The sequence below is a fragment of the Artemia franciscana genome, chromosome 15, assembly GCF_032884065.1.
Source record: "Artemia franciscana chromosome 15, ASM3288406v1, whole genome shotgun sequence".
Classification (NCBI taxonomy): Eukaryota; Metazoa; Arthropoda; class Branchiopoda; order Anostraca; family Artemiidae; genus Artemia; species Artemia franciscana.
This window is the reverse complement of record NC_088877.1, coordinates 32,933,686-32,957,746: the sequence shown is the minus strand read 5'-3', so window position 1 is coordinate 32,957,746 and position 24,061 is coordinate 32,933,686. Positions and strand designations below refer to the sequence as shown.

The window sequence follows — 24,061 nt, the reverse complement described above, 5'->3', positions numbered from 1 at the left end:
AGCATCAGTTTTAACGTAAATTTGCATCCTAATATGAGTTTAGATATTTAATGTCAAATCTTATTTATTACTTAATTGGTCCAATTTCAAGTTGTATAATTATGTTTTTGGCCTATGCAAGTTAGTTTCGAAAAAAAAAGAGCCAAAGCAAGAAAGAAACAAAAAATGAAAATGACTAAAAGAACGAATTTTTTCTCGCTAGGTGTCACCTAAATATAAGCTACATGTCTTAAACCTCTACAAATAGAATAATTTTTATTAAAAAAAAACTACAACAAAAGTTTTTGGCTCAATCTATTTATAAAGTCATTTGGCTCTATTTCGAATTTCTAGTCCAAATTTTGTTACTTTGAAGACTTGCAATTTGGTATGTTTTATGTGGCATTCTTATATTGCAGACTAACAGCAGACTGGGACCGATTTAGCAACGACTAAGCGGCATAAAAAGGCAGCATTGCCTGCTTGTGTTACCCATTGTGTCACAATCGTACCATTTTGTTAACTGCATATTTGCAGGGTAATTGTTAAATTTCGATATTATTATTTAGAACATGGTACATGGTTTGAGATTTATAGCCAGTAGAGTTACATCTCGGTAAAAATATTTTCTGCCAATTCTACAAACATGTGGATAACAGTTTTTTTTTTTTACATGCTGCAATACATATTTTTAGTGAATTGGAGCAGGGTAAATTATTTTGACCACTGGGAATTTTTCTATTTTTTGTCCAACATTTTTGACGCATTTCCAGGCTTGTGCCATGCAGTCGCAGTGCTTTATTTCTTCTAGTTGGTACTGAATTTATTCATTTTGTCTAATTCACATTTATCTATTCATATTTATTTAAATATCTATATAACTAATTTAAATATTTAGAAATTTAGCCATTTAAATAACGAAATAACTAATTTTTTAGTCATATCATATGGCTTTTTTATTCTCAGACTTAGAATCTCTTTAACTAAATGAAATTTCGAGTTCCAAAACGATCACATACCCTTCTGCAGTCAACCATTCTGTCTTTTGTAGCCATACAAGCAGGGTTTTGTGTCAAGAGAGGGGTTTGAAAAAGAAGCCAGAACATACGAAAAATTAAGGAAATTAGTTTATTGAAACAATTAAAGAAATTATAAAAATAATCAAGGGAATTACTTTAAAAAGATAATAATTAATTTAAAAATATAAAAAATTAAGTAATGGCGAATAAATTGTAAAAGTTTTAAGATTTCAAAGAAACTATTGTTTTCAACTGTAATTGTTTTAACGAAAAAAAATTTATTTTTATTTAATGAATTGAGAGAATTTCAATATTTTAATTCCACTACAATTATCAGCCTTTCCGCATTTAACCAGAACCAGTGTCTAATATATAAATAAATTTTTCCTGAGGAGGAGGGGCATGTTTCGAAAAAACACAATTACAAGAGCAAAACTCTCGAGATAATCCTAAAATCTAAAGAATTTAGAGAGAATATTTCTCTGAAGCCCTCCTTCTCCCCCCAGCCTTTATTGATTATCTGACATATAAATTTTAAGCTGAAATCAACTAACTTGCACATAAATACTTTTTTTGCTTAGATGAAAATTCATTTTTTAGAAATTGGCTGAAACATATTACAATGCTAACTTAAAAGTCTCAAAAATTTCTTCTGCAAGTAGCTGGGGCTCTTCGAATGCAGCAAAATGGCCTCCCCTGGGCATATAACGGAACCTCACAATATTCTTGAAACGTTCCTTCAACATGAATTGTGGTTGCACAAATATTTCTTCTGGAAAGGCAGCAATTCCGGTTGGGACAGAGCAGGGAATGCTAAAAGATAATTAAATCGATTAATCTAGAATATCAATGAGATTATTACTTTACTATATTACTATTAGATAATCCAATTACCAGAATAATAATAATAATTAGATAGTTGATTCGATTCGATTATTAATCTATATTACCCGATTATTCGATTAGGTGTATTACTAGATCGATTAAACTAGAAAACAACATAAAAAGTAGGACGAACAGACTAAATTTATAGGATGAAACTAAATCCCAATATACTACCGTTAGAATAGAAATACAAAATGGGGGATATAAAAAATGCCCCTTTGAAAAGAATCGAGATAAACTGCGATAGTGAAAAAAGCAATTAAGAGAATTAACCTGGCCAAAAAATACTAAACGCTAACACAAATGTTGACACCAAACTCTCAACTAATTATATTATTCAAGAGAAAAATAATAGATTTGGATAGAAAAACAACACCCACCACAAGCTCAACTTCTTAGGCTAAATACCTGTTTATTGCTTGTAAAAGAAGATTATTTTTAGTATGAATAATTTTTAGTAACAGTTATAAGATTATTAATAATAATTAGATAGTTGATTCGATTAGATTATTAATCTATATTACTCGATTTTTCTAATAGATCAAGATTAAAGCAGAAAATAACATAAAGCGTAGGACGAACAGACCAAATTTATAGGATCAAATTAAATGCCAATATACTACTGTTAGAATAGAATTAAAAAATGGGGCATATTAAAAATACCCCCTTTGAAAGGAGTTAAGATAAACTGCGACAGTGAAAAATGCAATTAAGAGAGTTAGCCTGGCCAAAAAATATTAAATACTCCACTGAACACAAATGTTGACACCAAACTCTCAACTAATACATTCAAGAGAAAAAAGTAGATTGGATAGAAAAACAACACCCACCGCAAGCTTAACTTCTTGGGCTAAATAACCGTTTATTGTTTATGAAAGAATATTATTCTTAGTATGAATAAATTGATTGGTTGATATTTTTTCGGTGCAAAAAAATCTTCTTAAAATATCTTATAGATTGTCTGAACTCTGTTTAAAGAAAAAACAAAGTTTTTCAGTAAAAATGCCGCACACATGATGATGAGAAAGGCTTTCCATCGTTTTTTATGTGAAGTTTTGTAAAAGAAGCACATATGTGAGTATTTTTTTTCTAGGCCTAAATTTCGGAAGGGGGGGGGACCCTCTTCATAGCCACATACAAAAGATTTTAATTGAATCTCCGGAACAATTTAACGTTTACTTCGAAAACTGAGGTAAAACGGGCACTTATTCCCTATTCTCTGATTCAGTACCTGAATTTATTAAGTTTTATTTGTATGAGGAAAAGAAAATGTAAATAAAAAGAAAGAATTTTTTAAAAATAGCGTAGGGTCAAATTAAAAAAAAATATAAAAACGTCAAAATAATTGTATAATCATTATATTAACTTGCCTCCAAAGGAAAGTAACAAATAATACTGAAATAATCCACATTGATATTTAGATAACAATTCTGGAAGATTTGGGTGGTATGGCTCTATTGTATGAAGTTTTTATTCAAACGTAGCTGTGGACTTTATTAGGAGCATATGTTTTTCATATGTCATCATACTGTCAGAAGTAACCCTCTAGCATTGACTAAACTATGGTTACAAATATGAAAAAGGGTATTTTATTTCTACAGGAGAACGATAAGCTAAGGAGAAGGGGAGTGTACAGCTGTCCTTCTCCAGGGAAGGCCACAAAGAACATGTAAGTGAATTATTTACAGAATTTAAAATAAATAAAACCTTCTTATGGCAAAAAGAGTATTTTTTTTTAAGTCCCTCTATCCTGGGGAAATGTGGATAGAAGATAAACGAAGGATTAAACCCTATGAGAGATTTGAATACAATTAGTATGGGGCAACAACTATTCAACAGAGCATGTAATCTTGCTAAAATAAAATTAAGTTTAGCTAACAAACAAAAGGGAAATAAGATGCGACCAATAAATTTTTTCTCTTATTACTTCTATTTCTAAATCCACATTTCTTCTTCTAAAGATCCATTCTAATAAACCCATTCTTCTTCTATAAATATAGTCACATTTGTTAATTTTGATAACAATTTAGCTTTTCCTTTTTTGAAACTAAGTTTTATTAGATGCTCTAATCTAACTAGGGTATCTGTGGTGCTTCTTCCATTCACTTTAAGCTTTATTCTCCTACAAATAGTATATGTAGATGGCGTCGACAAAACAGCTAAGAACATATTGAGAAATTTAATATTAGCGTAAAGTTGGCTTTTAGTATACTATTTAGTATATCATAAAAGCTTCGAATAGTGTAGTATTAAAGAAAAAGTAATTGATCGCAATTTCCCCCCCCCCCCCCAAAAAAAAAAACTTGAGCCTTCCATTAATTAAAAAATAGTTTGCCTTTGTAAATGTCTTGAGGTGCCACATTGCCAATACAGATGCAAATTATTATTGAGAATAGAGTTTGTACAGATGCAAGGCTGCCTAGTAGATTGCGCTTTAGGCTGCAAAAACTCTAATCTTAAAATTTTAGTGTGATCAGATTCTCATATACTGACGAGATCACTTATAAGATAGTGTTTGAAAAAGAGACATGGGCTAAAAAAAAAGTATAACAATAAAACTAACAAGATACTGTTACTTAATCAGTATATTCTACCCCACTTTCAAGGGCTATAATGAGAGGAAGGTCCAGATGGCCAGGACAAGTTTTACAGATGAAGGATGACAGATTGTCAAAGATTTTCCTTTTCGGCCAACCATCTAGGGCTAAATGAAAAGAAGGTCGTCCTCGGTTTGGGTGTGACGATGTCGTAAGAAAAGATTTAAGGGAAGTGAAAACTTCCTGGGAGGTTGTAAAGAGGGGGGGGGGGGTTGAATTTATTGGGATTGAGAAGCAGCGTGCTTAGCTGTGTTGACCTCAGGAGGTATGGTACTGAAGTGGGTTGTTAGTAGAAGTAATCAATAATGGTACACTAGTACACCTAACGCTGGAACAGTTGGCAAACGTACCTCTACAATCTCCCTCTGTTTGATGCCTTTTCTTACACCACGTTACAAAAAAGTTTCAATGTCCTTTCTGAACAGTCTTTTACCAACCAAATTTATTGGTCTCTCAGTTTTTTTTTCACCTTACGCATTGCTCAGCAAATGCTTTCTTTGCATTGTTATCTGTTTGTTATTTTTTATGGTCTTCCGTGTTGTTTGGTTTTATCCGATTTTCTTGGTTCACATTCTCTTTAAGACAATGTGAACGTGTTTCCTTGTTATTTTTTCTAAGCCTATAGCGCTGAAGAAAAGAGGTGGTTGTCCTTTCGAAATATCCGTTTCTTTCATCCAGTATTTCCACTAGCCTTATATGACCTCATTCTTGCTTTTCTTCTCTTTTGATTTTTGTAATAGTAGTAATCATTGCATAATAAGGATAATAAAGTCTTTTGCTTTAATATCATATGTAAAAAAAAATGATAGCTATATAATATACTGATTGTTTTTTCAGTAAATTTGTGCTCTGTTGTCTCAGAAAAAGAACACAACTTTAACATTTTATTTTTCTGCTTACATTAATAAATTCAGATAAACTATCGTTCACACAGATTTCAGGGAAGCGAATTCCTCTATATTCATCAAACGTAGGTATGTTGTAAAGTATAGTATTAAAAGAAATTACCTGTCAATTGGATATTTGAAGGGATCAGCAAACTGCTCCCTGTATAATCTCACAGAAGAAGTTATAGAATTTGTCACCCAGTAAACCATCACATTTGTCAGGAGCTCATCCATGGTAAATTTTTCAGTTAAACCACCATCTTCCTTGTACATCCATGTTTTATTTGTCCATGTGGAAAATTTTTCAATAATATATGCAGCAAGTCCAAGAGGAGAGTTATCAAGTCCAACACCTGAAAATATTATATTTTTAAAGTGAACAAAATTAAATAGGACAAAGTATCGTTAAAATTAAGGAACAGAGTATCAAGGACTACGATCTAAATTCTAAAGTCCCTGACTGACATCAAGTCTCCTTATAAACTCAGCTTGAGAGAGGGAGAGAAAATAAACAAAAAAAGGGTAAATTTTTAAATGTATTGCTACTACTACTAACAACTCACTGCAGCACCTAGACGTCGTAGGCCAAAACAACTACGCACTCTCCCATTCCATCCAAATTTATTCAAAACCTCGCACTTTACACCCTCACAAGAACTGTCCTTTTTCTTTAAAATCGACCTTACGGCTTCTCCCCACCTCGTTCGGGGACAACCTGCTTTTTGTTTGATCCTAGATGGTGTTAGCGAAAAACGACAATATTGGACACATCATCTTCCATCCGCAGAATCTGTGAAACATTCGATTAATTTGCTAGCTGAAAAGGTAATTAATTTGCTTGCTAGCTCATGTCATTTGATTCGCAATTCAATTATCTTCCTAAATACGGTAACTGCTGCCGTCACAAATGGATCCAACCTCACAAGGCTCCAAGAGCCTTCGATAGGATCCAAACCACATAGTGACACATGACTAACATACGGTAGAGTTAAGGACAGACCAAACCCTTTGAATCAAAATCAAAATCAAGTTGATATTTGACAGTTATCTATTCTAAATCAATATATTTTTATGATTAAATGTGGCAAACTAATAATCTAACTACAAAAGCTTCATCGGACTCTCTCTTCTTCTTTGCACTAAACTTGGACTTGAAAACTACGGGTAAATAAGTTTTTAATAGATAGTAATGAATCCATGTATTTTGAACAGATGGTGGTGAAACATCGACTTAACCATTGGCTTTTGAACCGAATGGTAAGCTTTTTTTTAGTTCAACAAAAACCATAAATAATAATGTATCTTTTTAAATGTCCCAAAAAGAATATGTGACTATATCAACCATATTTTTGATAACAGCGTTGAGTAGCAACCCAAACGGTGATGATATACCTTTTAGCTAAGAAATCTATAAAACATTCGACGAATTGAAAAAAAAAAGACTATAAGCCGATGTTTTATTAGAACTACCACTTTGCCGATTTTTAGATGTGAATACGCGAACAAATTATTGTGGGAGAATGTTTGAACTTTTTAAAAGAAGGCTCTAGCTTCGGCTGGCTTCTGTTTGTTTTTCAAGTTTTATTTATGAAGTATGATCACACTTCCGGAATGTTTCCGGAGTGTTTCCAAAATTCGCAGTTCCGGAATTTCCGGAACTGTTTCCGGAAATCGCACTTTCAGCCAAGCAGCAAGGCCAAAACGACCAACAGAAATCTCTTGAATGGGGTGGGAATGGGCCACGAGAAACTATTTTTATAAAGTAACATGCAATGCTGAGTCAGGCTCAAATGTCTTGGTGACACGATGCATTTGCCCTTAGTAGCAAAATTTCTATTCACAAAAAACTAAACTTTCAAATAGAAAGCAATTTTAAGCTTTGAACGAGCTGGGATCAGATCAAATAAGAAATTAAATATAAAAAGGGCAGAAATTACTAACAAAAGTCACCCTTTTTCTTATTTGTAGTACTGTGAAAATATATAACGGAGAGAGAAAAAAATAAGTGATTTTACAGTTTTTCTTCAACCTCCATATTTGAAACCAGACGTTAATAGGAAGTAAATGTGTTTGCATATTTCTAGCTTGTAGTTTTTACAGTTGGTTTCAAACCTTTCTCCATTTAAAATTATTTGTGCTGTAACTACTACTACTATTACTACTACTACTACCAACAGCTAATTACATATATGAGCTAACAGAAGCCAACGAAGCTCTGGAAGATCCTCTTCTGCGCAAGTCTGGTCCCATGAAGGGCTTTAATCTGTCCTATTAAGTTCCTATTTTCTTAAAAGCAGTGTGCACTAAATTAAGAAACCTCTGGGCAAATTACCAAATTCTGAGCTGGTGGTTTCGAAAGGAATAGATAATAAAAAACAATATCTCATAAAAAAAGACAAAAAAGAAGAGATTGTAAAGGTTACCCACTTGATCTTAACTTAGATTTTTATTTTTTCTTGCTTCTCTCTCTCTGTATGAGTTAATGAGCAGCTTTTTGATACTTCCCGAGTTTTATAGTTTTTGTTTTATATTTCTTCATACTTCATATTATACTTCATGTATTTTTCATATTACATTCCGTTTAATTTATATTCACACTATATTTTATTTTTTTCTACAAAAGTGTTCAAAAGAAAGATAACTTTTTAAAAAGTCTTAGAATTTTGTCTTTTTCAAATTTTACATGGAACAAGGCTAGATGCCAAGCTTAAAATTTAAACGATCAGTTTGAAAAGAATTTAAACGATTTTTTCCCCTCGAGCAGGAAGGGAAGCAGGATGAAAAGCAGGAAACTGTCAGAATAGAAGGGAAGGGCTTAGAGGTTCAACCCCCCTCCCCCCACCCAGACAAACAACGAAATTTAGGTTTGTTTAGGATTTCCATAATTTTCTGTTATTTTCATACAGTTAGCCTGTTTTTGTTGTTTAGACTAAAAACATAATTTTGGAGATATGTACCCTATAAAATTGATAAAGTTTTAAAATAAGCCCAACAGAAAGAAATAGTAGAGTAAGCTTATTCTTCTTGGATTAACGATACTGGTGGGAAGATGAGAGACATACGGATTTTAAAACGGATTTCAAATTCGCAACGATCCGTCGGATACCACCATTATTCAGAATTTAGAGGGGTGTCTTTGTAGGATAACAAAAATTTTCAAAAAAATACTGACTAGTGAGATTTTTTTGTGCAAATCTGCTTAAATAGATTGTAAGTCTTAAATATGTATAGCTTTCATAAAACCACTCAAATATGTTTAAAAATGGCTCACTTATGCATAGGTTTCTCTCTTGAATTAAAGTTTTGCATGTTCTTTTTTTTCTGAAAGTTCATACAAGTAAATAAAATCCCACTTTCTAAGATATTGATTTCTTATTCTTGGAACAATAGTTTTTGCTAAAGTAGGAGATTGCACTTCATGCTCACTTTTGATCCTGAAAAATTATTTACTATGAGTTCTTCATAGAATTACCGATTTTCAATTTAAAAACAACTAAAGAAGAAGAAATATACTTGGAGATAGACCTAAAGAAGAAACAGAAAACGAAGATATTGCTGAAAATGATGTTTTTAAGAAAATAAAGGGAATATTCAGGTTTTAATAAAACCAGCGCCAATAGACCAATCCCTTAAAACAAAGAAATCCACTTTTTCAGATTCACTGGAATTTTTGCGTTCTAACATTACTACTTTCTTGCGACAATTTCACCTAAACCAAGAATACTGATTTGTAAGACAAAGTTTTTGGTATCTATTCATTTGGCGTAACAGAAGTTTCAGTCACAATTAGCTTCAAAACGATACACGTTTCAGAGTGACAGTTAGTTATTGTACCTTAAAAAGAACAGCCAAAATATCTGCACATAGGTTGGGTTGAAGGCCTGTCAATTAGAGGGGGTAACAAATTAGAAAGGAATTTGGTAGCTTTTGACCCTATTTTCTCTTGTCTGTCGAAAAAAATGATTTTGCAATGCTGTTATTAAGCAGCAAAATGTTTCATTTTTAGATGGTCTTTGGTTGTTTTGTATATATTGGTGCATTTAAGTTTCTGAAGCTGTAGTCAGTTTATAGCTTTAGAGGATATTCATTATTAGTATTTTGCTTGTAATCATTATTACTTCTGTTGCCAAAAAAAAGTTTGGCAGCGCAGTGAATTTGCTTTTTTAAGAAAGGATACGGTAACTATTTTTGTGTTTGAATTATTGCAGATGTAGATAGTTGGAACTTGTATGTAGATAGATAGTCACTAGTCACTAGCCCTGACAGAAGCCTTCAGACATTAACAGCATCATTAAAATCTTTACAATACCCAGATGAAGAAAACAAATCTTCAAACCCGTCTTTGACGTCCTGAATACACCTACCTCCTTTAAACTGCCAAGTTCGAAGCAAGGAAGAACCACAACGGCCTGATAAGTCTGGTCTTGGGTATAGCGTTAAGAAGATATAATGAAATTTTTTTTTTAAGAAATTATATGAAAAAGATATTGTATTAAATTAAGAAAAATAAATATATGAATAATAAGAAATAAAATGTAATATTATAGATAATATAAATACAATATATATATAATCTAGATATGATAATATGTAATATATCACAATAAAAAATGAACATGTAAAAACACAAATATATATAGAAATCATAAACAATAAATAAATAAATCATAAAATAAATATAATAATAGAACAAATATTTAAGAGCCTTTATTAAAAATCATAAAAAAAACTGCCTGATAAGTCTGGTCTTGAGTATAGCGTTAAGAAGATGTGATGAAAATTTTTTTTAAAGAAATTATATGAAAAAGATATTGTATTAAATTAAAAAATATATATATGAATAATAATATTGCGACAAGCATTGATGCTTACCGCTATTCGTAATAATAAATAAATAAATAAGAAATAAAATGTAATATTATAGATAATATAAATACAATGTATATAATCTAGATATGATAATATGTAAGATATCACAATAAAAAAAGAACATGTAAAAAGACAAGTATATATAGAAATCATAAACAATAATTAAATAAATCATAAAATAAATATAATAATAGAAAAAATATATAAAAGCCTTTACTAAAAATCATGAAAAAAACTGCCTGATAAGTCTGGTCTTGGGTATAGCGTTAAGAAGATGTGATGAAATTTTTTTTTAAAGAAATTATATGAAAAAGATATTGTATTAAATTAAAAAAAAATATATGAATAATAATATTGCGACAAGCATTGATGCTTACCGCTATTCGTAATAATAAATAAATAAATAAGAAATAAAATGCAATATTATATATAATATAAATACAATATATATAATCTAGATATGATAAAATGTAATATATCACAATAAAAAATGAACATGTAAAAAGACAAATATATATAGAAATCATAAACAATAAATAAATAAATCATAAAATAAATATAATAATAGAAAAAATACATAAAAGCCTTTACTAAAAATCATGAAAAAAACTGCCTGATAAGTCTGGTCTTGGGTATAGCGTTAAGAAGATGTGATGAAATTTTTTTTAAAAGAAATTATATGAAAAAGATATTGTATTAAATTAAAAAAAAATATATGAATAATAACATTGCGACAATCATTGATGCTTACCGCTATTCGTAATAATAAATAAATAAATAAGAAATAAAATGTAATATTATATATAATATAAATACAATATATATAATCTAGATATGATAAAATGTAATATATCACAATAAAAAATGAACATGTAAAAAGACAAATATATATAGAAATCATAAACAATAAATAAAAAAATCATAAAATAAATATAATAATAGAAAATATATAAGAGCCTTTATTAAAAATCATGAAAAAAACTGCCTGATAAGTCTGGTGTTGGGTATAGCGTTAAGAAGATGTGATGAAAATTTTTTTTTAAGAAATTATATGCAAAATATATTGTATTAAATTAAAAAAAAAAAATATGAATAATAATATTACGACAAGCATTGATGCTTACCGCTATTCGTAATAATAAATAAATAAATAAGAAACAAAAGGTAATATTATAGATAATATAAATATAATATATATAATCTATATATGATAATATGTAATATATCATAATAAAAAATGAACATGTAAAAACACAAACATATATAGAAATCATAAAAAATAAACAAATAAATCATAAAATAAATATAATAATAGAAAAAATGTATAAGAGCCTTTACTAAAAATCATAAAAAAAACTGCTTCATATGAAATGCAGTTAAATACACTACCTAGAGTATCAGGCTTTGTTGCTTGAAGATGCAAATACCCAGTTTCTCGAAGAAGAGTCTCCAGTTTTTCACTTAATGGATACAGTAGATGTTGATGTTCCTTTTCAATCACTAAAGAGGGGAAAAATGATCCAATGAAGGCCTTTAGTGAAGCCATAGGTGTGTTAATAATGGCCATATTCAGGTGAAGTCCAAGCAGCCTGCCAAAAAGGAGGTAATTACATACAGTGGATGTGGAATATTTACAAATTTTAGAAAAGCTAATTTTAGAAAGATCAAAAGTCCATTTTATTATGTTTTTTGTTTTCTTGTATATTCCTATGTATTTATTTGTACGTTTCTTATGTACTTTTATTCGTTTACTTACGTATTTTTTATGTTTTGATACTTGGTTATGTCTGTTATCTCTATGTATAAAAGACAAATTGAGCAGAAGTTGTACACTCAGATTATGCAATATAGTATCTCGTGCATAATTTGGTGAGTCGGTATACATTAATCTTTCTAGTGGATTTCATTGGGCGTAGAAAGTATCCAACATCGTAACAACATTTCTACAACTTGCATGATAAAAATGACATAAATTAAACATAGTATTTGTAGACAATACTTAGCATCAAATCGGTGTTGATATAAGCTATTCAAGCCAATTTTCACCATTTCTATTTTCCGTTCCTGCAGTTTAAGCGAAACAATTTTGTGGATTTCTCATTAAAAGTAACAAAAAATCTGGATTATTGCAAAATCTTTACTTCTTTTTGAAAACTTCCCAATTTTCAGGATTTAGACTTGAAAAAATTCTGAGAGATTTAGCAAATATGTTGTTGGGGTCTGATCAGGATTACTACTACTACTACTACTAATAACTCACTGCAGCACCAAGCCGCCTGAGGCCAACACAGCTACGCACGCTCCTCCTCCAACCTAATCTATTTAAAGCCTCCCTCTTTACACCCTCCCAGGAAGTTCCCATTTCCTTTAAATCCTTATTTATGACATCCTCCCAACCCAGACAAGGACGACCTGCTTTCCGTGTAGCCCCAGACGGTTGGCCAAAAAGGACAATCTTCGGTAATCTGTCATCCTTCATCCGTAGAACGTGGCCTAGCCATCTCAACCTTTCTTTCATTATAGCCCCAGAAAGCGGGATTGAACCACACTTTTCGTACAACCTACTGTTTGAAATACGGTCAGTCAGCCGGGTACCCAGAACAATCCGTAGGCAATTTCTCTGGAAAACATCTAGTAAATTTTCATCTGCTTTTCGGAGTGTCCATGCTTCAGAGCCATATTTGACCACTGTCATCACTGTAGCTTCCAATATTCTAATCTTGGTTTGTAGGCTTATCTTTCTATTCTTCCAAACTTTTTTTAACTGTGAAAAAACACCCTGAGCTTTAGCTATTCTACTTTTAACATCTTCACTGCTCCCACCATCTTTACTAATAATACTACCAAGGTAACTGAAGCTCCCAACCTGATCAATCTTTTCGTTACCTAAGGTCACCTGTTCATCTTCACTTATTCCTAACCTTAGTGACTTAGTCTTCTTAACATTAATTTTCAAGCCTATTTTAGCACCCTGAACTCGTAAAACCTCTAAAAATTCATTCATTTTGCTCACACTTTCATCTAATATGCTTAAATCATCAGCATAATCTAAGTCCAGGAGCGTTCTTCCTCCCCATTTGATTCCATGGTCTCCAATTGCCTTTCCTGTGCTCCTTAAGACGAAGTCCATCAAAATGATCCATATAAAGGGGGATAGAACACAACCCTGCTTAACTCCTGATTTAATACAAAACCAGTTGCTAACCTCATTTCCTACCTTAACCGCAGCAGTATTATTCTCGTACATAGCGCAAATCACTTTAATGTATTTTTCTGGTATACCATATAACGATAAGACCTTTGTTAACGCTGTTCTATCAACAGAATCGAAAGCTTGCTCATAATCGATAAAACTAAGGACCAAAGGTGTTTGACAACGAAGGGACTTCTCAATTATTAACCTAAGAGTGAAAACATGGTCGACACATCCTCTACCTTTTCTAAAACCGCATTGTTCTTCCCTTAAAACTTTGTCTACAGCATGTCTCAGTCTAAAAAGTATCATATTACTCAGTAATTTGCTACCTACAGAGACCAGACTAATGCCTCGATAATTCCGACATTCACTCTTGTCACCTTTCTTATACAGTGGTTTAATTAAGGTTTTCCTAAAATCATTGGGTACTTCCCCTTTTTCAAAAATCATGTTCATAATCTTCAGTAGCTTATTCCTAACCTCAGAGCCACCATATTTAAGGAACTCATTAATCATACTATCAGCACCTGGGGCCTTATTATTTTTTAATCCTTCTAGTACTGTCGCTAATTCTTCCTCACTAAACAAATCTTCCTTCACATCCAAGGTATCACAAACTTTTTCATTTTCATCTATATCTTTTCCTGCAACTGTATCTCGGTTTAGCACATTCTCAAAATGTTCCACCCATCTTTCTTTAACTTTTTCCTTATCACTAATTGTGACCCCATTTCTATCTTTAACTGGGACTAGTCCGGATCGGCTACTCCCTTTCAATTTATTAACATGCCAGTATAATATTTTACTATTATGCCGTCTAGCCGCATCTTCCAGATCCTCAGCAATTTTATCCATCGCCTCCATTTCACATCTCCTTAGTTCATATTTTAATGCTTTCTCCACTTTCTTTACATTCCTTTTGTTTTCATACGACCTATCGCTCAGATAATTCTTATACAAACCCCTTCTACTCTCTATTAAACCTAAAGCTTTTTCACTAATATTCCTAGTTGCTGTCTTAGCACTCTTCCCTAGGACACCATCAGCAACTTCACAAATTGTTTTTCTGAAATTATTCCATCCATCTTCCACATTGTCAAATTTTAAACCCTCAAGTTTAGTACTCAACTGTTCCTGGAATTTTTTTCTCAGATTTTCATCCTGAAGTCTACCAACATCATAACTTCCCGGGAGGGAGTTACTCTTCCGAAATTTCAGCTTTAAATTAACCTTAGACACTACTAGATGGTGATCTTTACTTTTAACATCAATAACGGCACTCCTATACACCCTAGTATCTTGTATTGATCCTGCTAGTCTTCTGTTTACAATAACATAATCAATAAGGTTTGCTGTCTTACCATCACGTGAATACCATGTCAACTTATGGGCCATTTTGTGACCAAACACCGTATTGGTTATAACTAGGTTGTTATACCTACAAAATTGCAAAAGCCTATAGCCATTACTGTTTTCTTTTCCTACACCAAAATTACCTAGGCTAGGATACCATCTATCCCTATTTCTACCAACCTGGGCATTAAAATCTCCTAGCAAAAACACCATATTTCTACCTGGTACCCTGTCTATTTGCTCCTGTAACTGTAAGTAAAATTCATCTGAGTCACTAGTATCTCCATCAGTTGGTTCAATGGGGGCATATACTACTATAACTGATACCCTAAACTTTTTAGTCATAAAATGAGCAATTAGTATTCTATTATTAATACCTTCCCATCCTAAACAAGACTTAGCAGCTTCCTTATTCATCATGAGCCCTACTCCCTGTCTATGTACCCCATCCTTCCTTCCTGAGTAAACAAATTCTATGTCACCTAATTTCATGCTTCCTACCCCTGGGATATGAGTTTCTGAAACTCCTAATAAATCCAGTTCAAACCGTCTGAATTCGTCAGTCAAAATGTCGATGCGATAGTCATTTTTTAACGTCGTAACATTCCAAGTTCCAATTTTCATGTTCTTTAAATCTTTGAAATTATTTTGGCCTCAAGAAAAGCAGTGATCCCGGATACCAGTGCAGGATGGGGACCAACATATCTTCTCAAGTCTACACCGAAGCGCTTAAGCCGGCTTAGAACCGGACAGCAAGAAGTCCCTGGGACCTCCAGTAAGTTGGAGGCTTTGTGCAATCCTGGGCCCATCTTGGTCACAACATGGTTTTCAGCACTTGGCGATGCTCTTCTATCAACAAGAGTCGAAATCCTGCACAGACAGTCCCAAGCCTATTACCTCCGACTCATTATATATTCATGCCTACAAATATTATGCTACTACGGGGAGGCAGCCCATAGTAGATAAATTAGCTAGGAAGAGGTTTTTCAGCCCGAAAACGCCCATCAAAACAAACCAAGCCCAGAAAATTATCCAATAATCAGAATCCCGTACGAGTGCTGTGTTGTTTACTAGGCTATAATTTCCTCGAGGGGCGCCACTCCTCAAGTGGGAAAAATTGACCGCAAGTTTCCCAGTCTTGCAGGTACCCCGAAAGGGTCGAGGCAGCCCTTTACAGAGGCCGTTGTCCATAAATCTGGATCTTACGCCCTGCCGCAGTTGTCCTCCTATAGAGGATCCTCCCACGATGGTGTTCTGCTTCACCATGCAATTTAACCCATTACTGGGAGAAGGTTTGTAACTCATCTGACGCGTGAACACGGCAGTTGGCCCTGCTGAGTGTACATTTGAGGGGCCTTCTTCCTCCTCCACCTGAAATTATGACCCCCAGGGGAGGGTTTCCCAGTTTCTATTATGGGCCCCACTGGGACAAGGTCCTACTTGGCCTAAGCCTCCTATGGAGCTACCCTACCTATCTATAGGACTTACATATATACATATATATATATATATATATATACATACATATACATACATATACATACACACATACATATACACATACACACATATACACATACATACACATATACTCACTAACGTGCAAATATATACCCTGAATTGGTATAGGCTAGGTCTGTATATGGTGAATATTAATTTCCTTTCTGATGCAAATGCACAATAACTTTGGATTCAGGATGCAATTCTGACTATAGAGATAAGTATTTTTCTTACTTGAAGTGTATGTGCAGAATTAGAAATTCTGCTGGTACTACAAAAGTAGACCTAAGTAGCCAATTTAGCCTGTCTGAAACATCTCACAAGCCAACACCTTATAAAAAAACACCTTTGATAATTTAAATGAATAAGAAAACTTATTAGAAATTCTGCTGATACTGCAAAAGTAGACCTAAGTAGCCAATTTAGCCTGTTTGAAACATCTCACAAGCCAACACCCTATAGAAAACACCTTTGAGAATTTAAATGAAGAAGAAAACTTATTAGAGACTCTGCTAATACTGCAAAAGTAGACCTAAGTATCCAATTTAGCCTGTTTGAAACATCTCACAAGCCAACACCCTATAGAAAACACCTTTGACAATTTAAATGAATAAGAAAACTAGTTAAAACTCTGCTAATACTGCAAAAGTAGACCTAAGTAGCCAATTTAGCCTGTTTGAAGCATCTCACAAGCCGACACCCTATAGAAAAACACCTTTGACAATTTAAATGAATAAGAAAACTAGTTAAAAACTCTGCTAATACTGCAAAAGTAGACCTAAGTATCCAATTTAGCCTGTTTGAAACATCTCACAAGCCAACACCCTATAGAAAACACCTTTGGCAATTTAAATGAATAAGAAAACTAGTTAAAAACTCTGCTAATACTGCAAAAGTAGACCTAAGTATCCAATTTAGCCTGTTTGAAACATCTGCCCATATATTTTCAAGAGTATATTTAACGTTGAACTAATGCCTCCATATTTTCATTCCATCCCCAGGAGGAAGCCGAGATGTTTGATTTCAGATCATTTCTACAGTTTTTTTTTAATTAGCTCTCTTTTCAAAAAACTACAGAAATACCTAAACTAAAAATTCTTATGATATAACTTTTTTTTTGTAGCTCAATTTTCTAAATTTGAATTAGATATATTGCTTCCGCTTTTCATAACTACGGTCAATATCTACTATCAACAAAAAATTATGGAAGTGTATTAATATGTTCACATTAACGTCATCTAATTTTCAAAATCAGATATTAACTTTCTAGTTTCGAGTGTCCACTGAAAAAGAGTGTCTATTGATAAAATAAAATTTCGACATAGTAATCCTTAATCCTATTTTTGAAAAAAAGTATCACATATATGGTATTTCACACGACCAACTACCAATTTTTTGATTTAAGAATTTTCAAGGTGTTGAATTCGAACGTGATTTAATATTAGAGTTTGATCATGGTTTGACTGAATATTCTCAAGAATACAATGAACGTGTTTTGAGTAGATATCTCCTCAATTCTTATTTTGCAGGTTTTTCAGAGATTTTACTCTCTTTCCAGAAAAATTTTGGAAAAACTGTGACGAAAAAGTATTACGATATCACAAATTTTGTCAAAAACTCAATTATTCAAATTTCAGTATGACATATTTCTTTCCCTCTTCATAAACATGGTCAATATCCGCTACCAACAAAAATGGAAAACAGTATTTAATATGTTGATATGAACATAACCTGATTTTTATGTCAAAGACATTAGCTTCTGGTTTTGAAGGTTCACAGAAAATTAGTATCAATCGACATAATATATTTTATTCTATTTTTCGACAGAAAAATTACATATGTGGCAACACATGCCACTATCTATTTTTCTAATAATTGTATTTTAATCTTATTTTGCACAGGCATGTCAGAGAAGAAACCGAAACGTTAGACTTCGTATAGCTCTACACATTTGTTTTTCTTTTTTAAACGTTACCCTCTTTCTAGCAAAATTTCAGCAACGACTAAATTTCAAAACAGTTATAGTATAAAAATTTGAATTTGTTAGTTTTCAATTTTTTCTTCTCATCTTTATCCTCATGATTAGTCTCCACTACCACCGAAATTTTTTTGAAAAATACATTAAATACGTTCACATTCACACCATGTAGTTTCTTTGAGGTAGATATTAATTTTTGGTTGTAAAAATCCACAAAAAAGCATTTAAAGCCATATAATAAAATTGTAATACAGTAGTCCCATTCTTCCACAAATTTATTGCACGTCACAGTGCCGTCTAGTTTCTGAAATCGGTTGCAACTTTTCAGATTTGAGGACTTAAAAGCTGTTGAATTTTCATATAATACAATGTTGAAATCTGATTACAGGTAGCCGTCATATTTTAAGGGAAACACTAGTTTTATTGTGCATATTTTCCTCCTCAATTCTCATTTTCACTGGTATTTTAGAAAAGAAGTCGAAATGACAGACTTCCTATCATTCCCTTAATTTTTTTTTTTTTTAAATTACACTCTTTTCAGTAAAACTGTAGCAAAACTTAAAATAGAAAGTAATATGATATAAAATAGCTAAACAGTCATTTCCCTCAAGTTTTAGCAAAATATATTTCTTTCTCTCTTCATAGACACGGCCAATATCAACTACAAGTGAGAAATTGTGAAAAAGTGTATGAAATAAGTTGATATTAATGCCATCTACATTTTGTGTAATTCTCTGATCTTGAAAATTCGCAGAAAAGCAGTAATAATCAATACGGTAAAATTCTAACATGATTATCCACATGAATTCCACAAACATATTACCTACACAGCAAATCACAAAAGAAATGTTTAGTATGAACAAATCAATTGCTTCTTTCAAGATTTGAAGATTCATAAGCTGTTTAATTCTGAGACGATGCAAAATTGAAGTCTGATAAAAGTGTAAAACCTTATATTGTTTTACACTTTTTTTCCTCTTTAGAATACCCCTTTTTAGGTATTTTTGTTGAAAAAGAATGCCCCTTCCCAATCCATTTCCTAAATTTTTGCCACGGGCAGTTCTAACCTTCCACAAATGTATTTCATAAAAAGTAAGTCACAGCAACATTTCTATAAATCGATAACAACTTTCACGATTTGATGCCTTATAAGATTTTGAATTCTCTAGTTATAATGATGATGTCTGACTACAGTTAGCCTATTTGTTTTCAAATATGCTAAAAGACTTGGCTAAAGACTTTAGGTCATCTTGGAGTTTCTTTTTAGAAAGCTAATCTCTTTTCAGTTGAATTGTTGAAAAACCAAAAGAAGAAAGTATTATGATTTCAAAAATTGTTAGAGTCTGCATAATCATGGTCATTTAACATGGTCATGTATATTTAACAAATATAGAAAGCTAAATATTCGGCATTAAACTCCTATGCATTAACGCCTTCTACATTTGTAATCCAAAATTTCAATATTCTTAATCTTTATGGAAGGAGAACGCAAATTTCTTGGCAATAGAATAATTACGTTTTAGTACTTGTGTGTGATTTAAAATTATTCGGAGGTGGTCAATATCTGCCACCTCCGAAAAACAGTAGAAAAGTTTATTAAACACGATGACCCCAACATCAGATAGGTTTTTTGAAGGAGAATGTTAATTTTGACAATAGAGAAATCGGAAAAACATTAGAAGCCTGATTCTGAAAAATTTACAGTTAGATTCCACTTTCAACCCGGTCTCAACACAGTTCTAGTTTCAGACTAATTTAGAAAGGAAATATGGAATAAAGAGCGAAAATCTCGTTTCTATTCGTTTTTCTACCTCTATGGCGTTGAAAGTAGTGACAGTCAGTATAATGAAAATTTAACATGCTAGTTTTTCATTTACTTTTGGCAGTAGTGAATATATATAAAAAAATATTTTACCTTATAATATACCGAGTATATTGTACCTAGGCTTATATACCTAAATATATTATACCGAGTTGACGTGTTTACTCGAAACAAAAGGAATTTTTGGAAAGGCAAGATTACAGAAGTCATAAAACTATGTTAGTATCGATATAACCCATTTTTGTGTTTACTAGTTCAAGTTCGTTCTTCCGTTTGTTTTTCATTTCCCTGAATTTGGTGCGGTCACAGAATAATTTTGCCCTCGTCTGGTGCAATATTTATAGACAACTAGCTGTTGGGGTGGCGCTTCGCGCCACCCCAACACCTAGTTGGTGGGGGCGCTTCGCGCCCCCCCCCAAGCCCCCCCGCGCGCGTAAGTCGTTACGCGCCATAATAGTTACGCGCCATTGTAGTTGTGTCCCTATGTCCCACCTGTGAATATAGATATATATATATATATATATATATATATATATATATATATATATATATATATATATATATATATATATATATATATATATATATATATATGGTTTTAACTACGTAAAACTTGCGAATATACAACATTCTTTGCTGTCCCATTGTCTTTGCATATAAATAGATTGTCAGGTTTACCGACTCTTGAACATGCAACATATAATGGTCCATGGGAAAACAATCTGTATTCAGATCTATACCTCATGATTCTAATGATTGCCCTTGAGCTTTGTTGCTGGTGATTGCTAATCGACCATTCCCTGTCCCGGTGTCCCGGTCGTCATTTATATCCCCCTGTTTCCCCCGGTGTCCCCGTTGTAGTTGTGTCCCTGTGTCCCGGTCGTCATTTATATTCCCTGTGTCCCGGTCGTCATTTGTATCCCGGTGTCCCGGTCTGTATATACATTCGTTTTTTAGTTTTGTTTTTCTCCTTTATTTTTTTCCTTTTTTTTTCTTTTTTAGTTTATTTAGATTTTTTAGTTTTTTTATTAGTTTTTAGTTTTTTTTTCTTTTTAGTTTTTTTGTAGTTTTTACCTTCTTTTTAGTTTTGTTAGTTTTTTTTTTACTTATGTCCTGGTCGTCATTTATACTCCCTGTGTCCCGGTGCTTTGTTGATTGCTAATCGAACATTCCTTTTGTCCTTTTTTTCTTTTTAGTTTTTTATTGGTTTTTACCTTTATTTTAGCTTATTTTTCAGTTTTTTCCTTTTTTTTAGTTTTTTTTTATTTTTTATTTTTTTTAGTTTTTTACCTTTTTTTAGTTTTTTTAGTTTTTTTAGTTTTTTAGCTTTTTTACTTTTTTTATTAGTTTTTAGTTTTTTTTGTAGTTTTTGCCTTTTTTTAAGTTTTGTTTTTCTCCTTTATTTTTTTCCTTTTTTTTTCTTTTTTAGTTTATTTAGATTTTTAGATTTTTTAGTTCTTTTATTAGTTTTTAGTTTTTTTTTCTTTTTAGTTTTTTTGTAGTTTTTACCTTCTTTTTAGTTTTGTTAGTTTTTTTTTTTACTTATGTCCTGGTCGTCATTTATACTCCCTGTGTCCCGGTGCTTTGTTGATTGCTAATCGAACATTCCTTTTGTCCTGGTCGCTTTCTCTTTGAGTGTCGTCATTTATTTTTTTCTTTTTTAGTTCTTTTAGTTTTTACCTTTTTTAGTTTTTTTTTAGTTTTTTAGATGAAAATTTTTTTTAGTTTTTTCCTTTTTTTCTTTTTAGTTTTTTATTGGTTTTTACCTTTATTTTAGCTTATTTTTCAGTTTTTTCCTTTTTTTTAGTTTTTTTTTATTTTTTATTTTTTTTTAGTTTTTTACCTTTTTTTAGTTTTTTTAGTTTTTTTAGTTTTTTAGCTTTTTTACTTTTTTTATTAGTTTTTAGTTTTTTTTGTAGTTTTTGCCTTTTTTTAGTTTTTTCAGTTTTTTTTAGTTTTTTATTGGTTTTTACCTTTATTTTAGCTTATTTTTCAGTTTTTTCCTTTTTTTTAGTTTTTTTTAGTTTTTAGTTTTTTTAGTTTTTTACCTTTTTTTAGTTTTTTTAGTTTTTTTAGTTTTTTAGCTTTTTTATTTTTTTTATTAGTTTTTAGTTTTTTTTTGTAGTTTTTGCCTTTTTTTAGTTTTTTTAGTTTTTTAGCTTTTTTATTAGTTTTTAGTTTTTTTTGTAGTTTTTGCCTTTTTTAGTTTTTTTAGTTTTTTAGCTTTTTTATTTTTTTTATTAGTTTTTAGTTTTTTTTGTAGTTTTTGCCTTTTTTTTAGTTTTTTCAGTTTTGACGTCACCTGATCCAGTTTTTTCAGGTGACGTCACCTGATCCATCCACAGATCCACACAACTTATTTTTATATATATAGATATATAGATTTTTATATATATAGATACAGTTTCTTCTTTAGTTTTTTTTTTCTTTTTTAGTTTTTTCGTTTTTTAGTTTCTTCTTTTTATTGATTTGTTTTCTTCAATTTGTCAATGTTCATTCTAACATTGACACTTGGAAAAATCTTTACGTGCCAAGCATGCTAAAGCTCCAACAATTTATATTAAACCTCAAATTTGGGGTATCTGTTTTAAGGTTTTCGAATTACTTTAATCTATTGTCAAAATATATTGAAATATTTGTGCAATTCCCAGTTTGTTTTTTTTTAGTTTTTTCTTTTTTTTTTAGTTTTTTAGCTTTTTTAGTTTTTTTTTAGTTTTTATCTTTTTTATTTTTTTAGGTTTTTTCTTTTTAGGTTTTTTCTTTTTTAATTTTTTTAATTTTTAATTTTTAGTTTTTTCTTTTTAGTTTTTTTTTTTAGTTATTACATTTTTCTTTTTTCGAATTACTTTAATCTATTGTCAAAATATTTCGAAATATTTATGCAATTTCCAGTTTTTACATTCTAGTTTGTTTTCTTTTTTATATATAGAAGATATAATCTGGCGTAACGGACAGACAACTTATTTTTATATATATAGATAGATAAGTGAAAAAGGAATCATATCCTGTAGTTCTGTCTTTAAAAGTGTACTTTAATCTGATTGGTTTGTTTCTGTGAAGTATTTTTCAACTTGTTGTTACTATATTAAATTGTGAGCAATAAAAGACGCAAAACCAGATAGTTTCTTTCTCAAGAAATTTTAAACATGTACAAAAAAAGTACGAACCACAGCAGTTTTATAAGTAAACTCTACTTTTCTGTAGTATTGCCCTGTTTTTGTCTTTGCTAATTTCAATTAATTGTTTGTTTTTTCTATCTTCTTTCAATTGTTCTGTTTCTTTGTATGGATAGTAGCTTATATTAAACAATAATTATTTTACAATTAAAAATTAATTATCAATTAACCAATTAATTTGAATTAACAACTTATGAACTTATTAGTTAATTTAGTAACTGACAATTATTAACAGCGAAATGAGCTTCAATTACAAATTTGTTATCATTATCTCTTGCTTTAAGTTTTTGGTCCCTAACATAGGGTGCCCATAACATGGGGGTTCAGTTTAGTGGGATAATTTGAGAAGCTCTTAGGCCAACTTAAAGGTTTTATTAGAGAACAAGTTTTTCTAATGTCAACGTACGAAGCATATTTCATACATAAGGGTTAAGGTGTTAGAGATGCGTTGGCGGATCTTGCCCAGAAGATTTTTAAAACATATGTTTTATAGAATAATAGAATAAGCACAATAGTTTAATTAAAAGAAGGGTCCACAGACATGCAACATTAAAAATTTCATTAATAATTTTTGAGACCACTGGCTAATCATGAAAAAACGAAAAAAAAACGTAAAGAAGAGAGAAACGAGGATAATACAAACCAGCGAAAAATGTACATTAAAATGCAAAAATTTCGGTCAAAACATCCACTTGACCGTCCTCAGTGCAGAATATTAGAAAAAAGTGTTAATAAAAGCCCAAAGTTAACATAAAAAACGAAACCTTAAAACAAACACAAAAATTATAATATGAGCTAAA

General features: G+C 31.3%; 1 protein-coding gene across 1 annotated transcript in view; it reads right to left on the bottom strand.

Moving 5' to 3' along the window:
• Nucleotides 1-1,093: 1,093 nt before the first annotated feature.
• LOC136036381 (juvenile hormone epoxide hydrolase 2-like) overlaps nt 1,094-24,061 on the bottom strand; it is a 34,015-nt gene continuing 11,047 nt past the window's right edge. The window contains exons 3-5 of the mRNA XM_065718563.1: nt 11,626-11,825; nt 5,489-5,720; nt 1,094-1,811 (exon numbers count right to left, since the gene is read on the bottom strand). Coding sequence (XP_065574635.1) covers nt 1,616-1,811; nt 5,489-5,720; nt 11,626-11,825 — 628 coding nt within the window. The 3' untranslated portion in view covers nt 1,094-1,615. The remainder of the gene's footprint in view (nt 1,812-5,488; nt 5,721-11,625; nt 11,826-24,061) is intronic.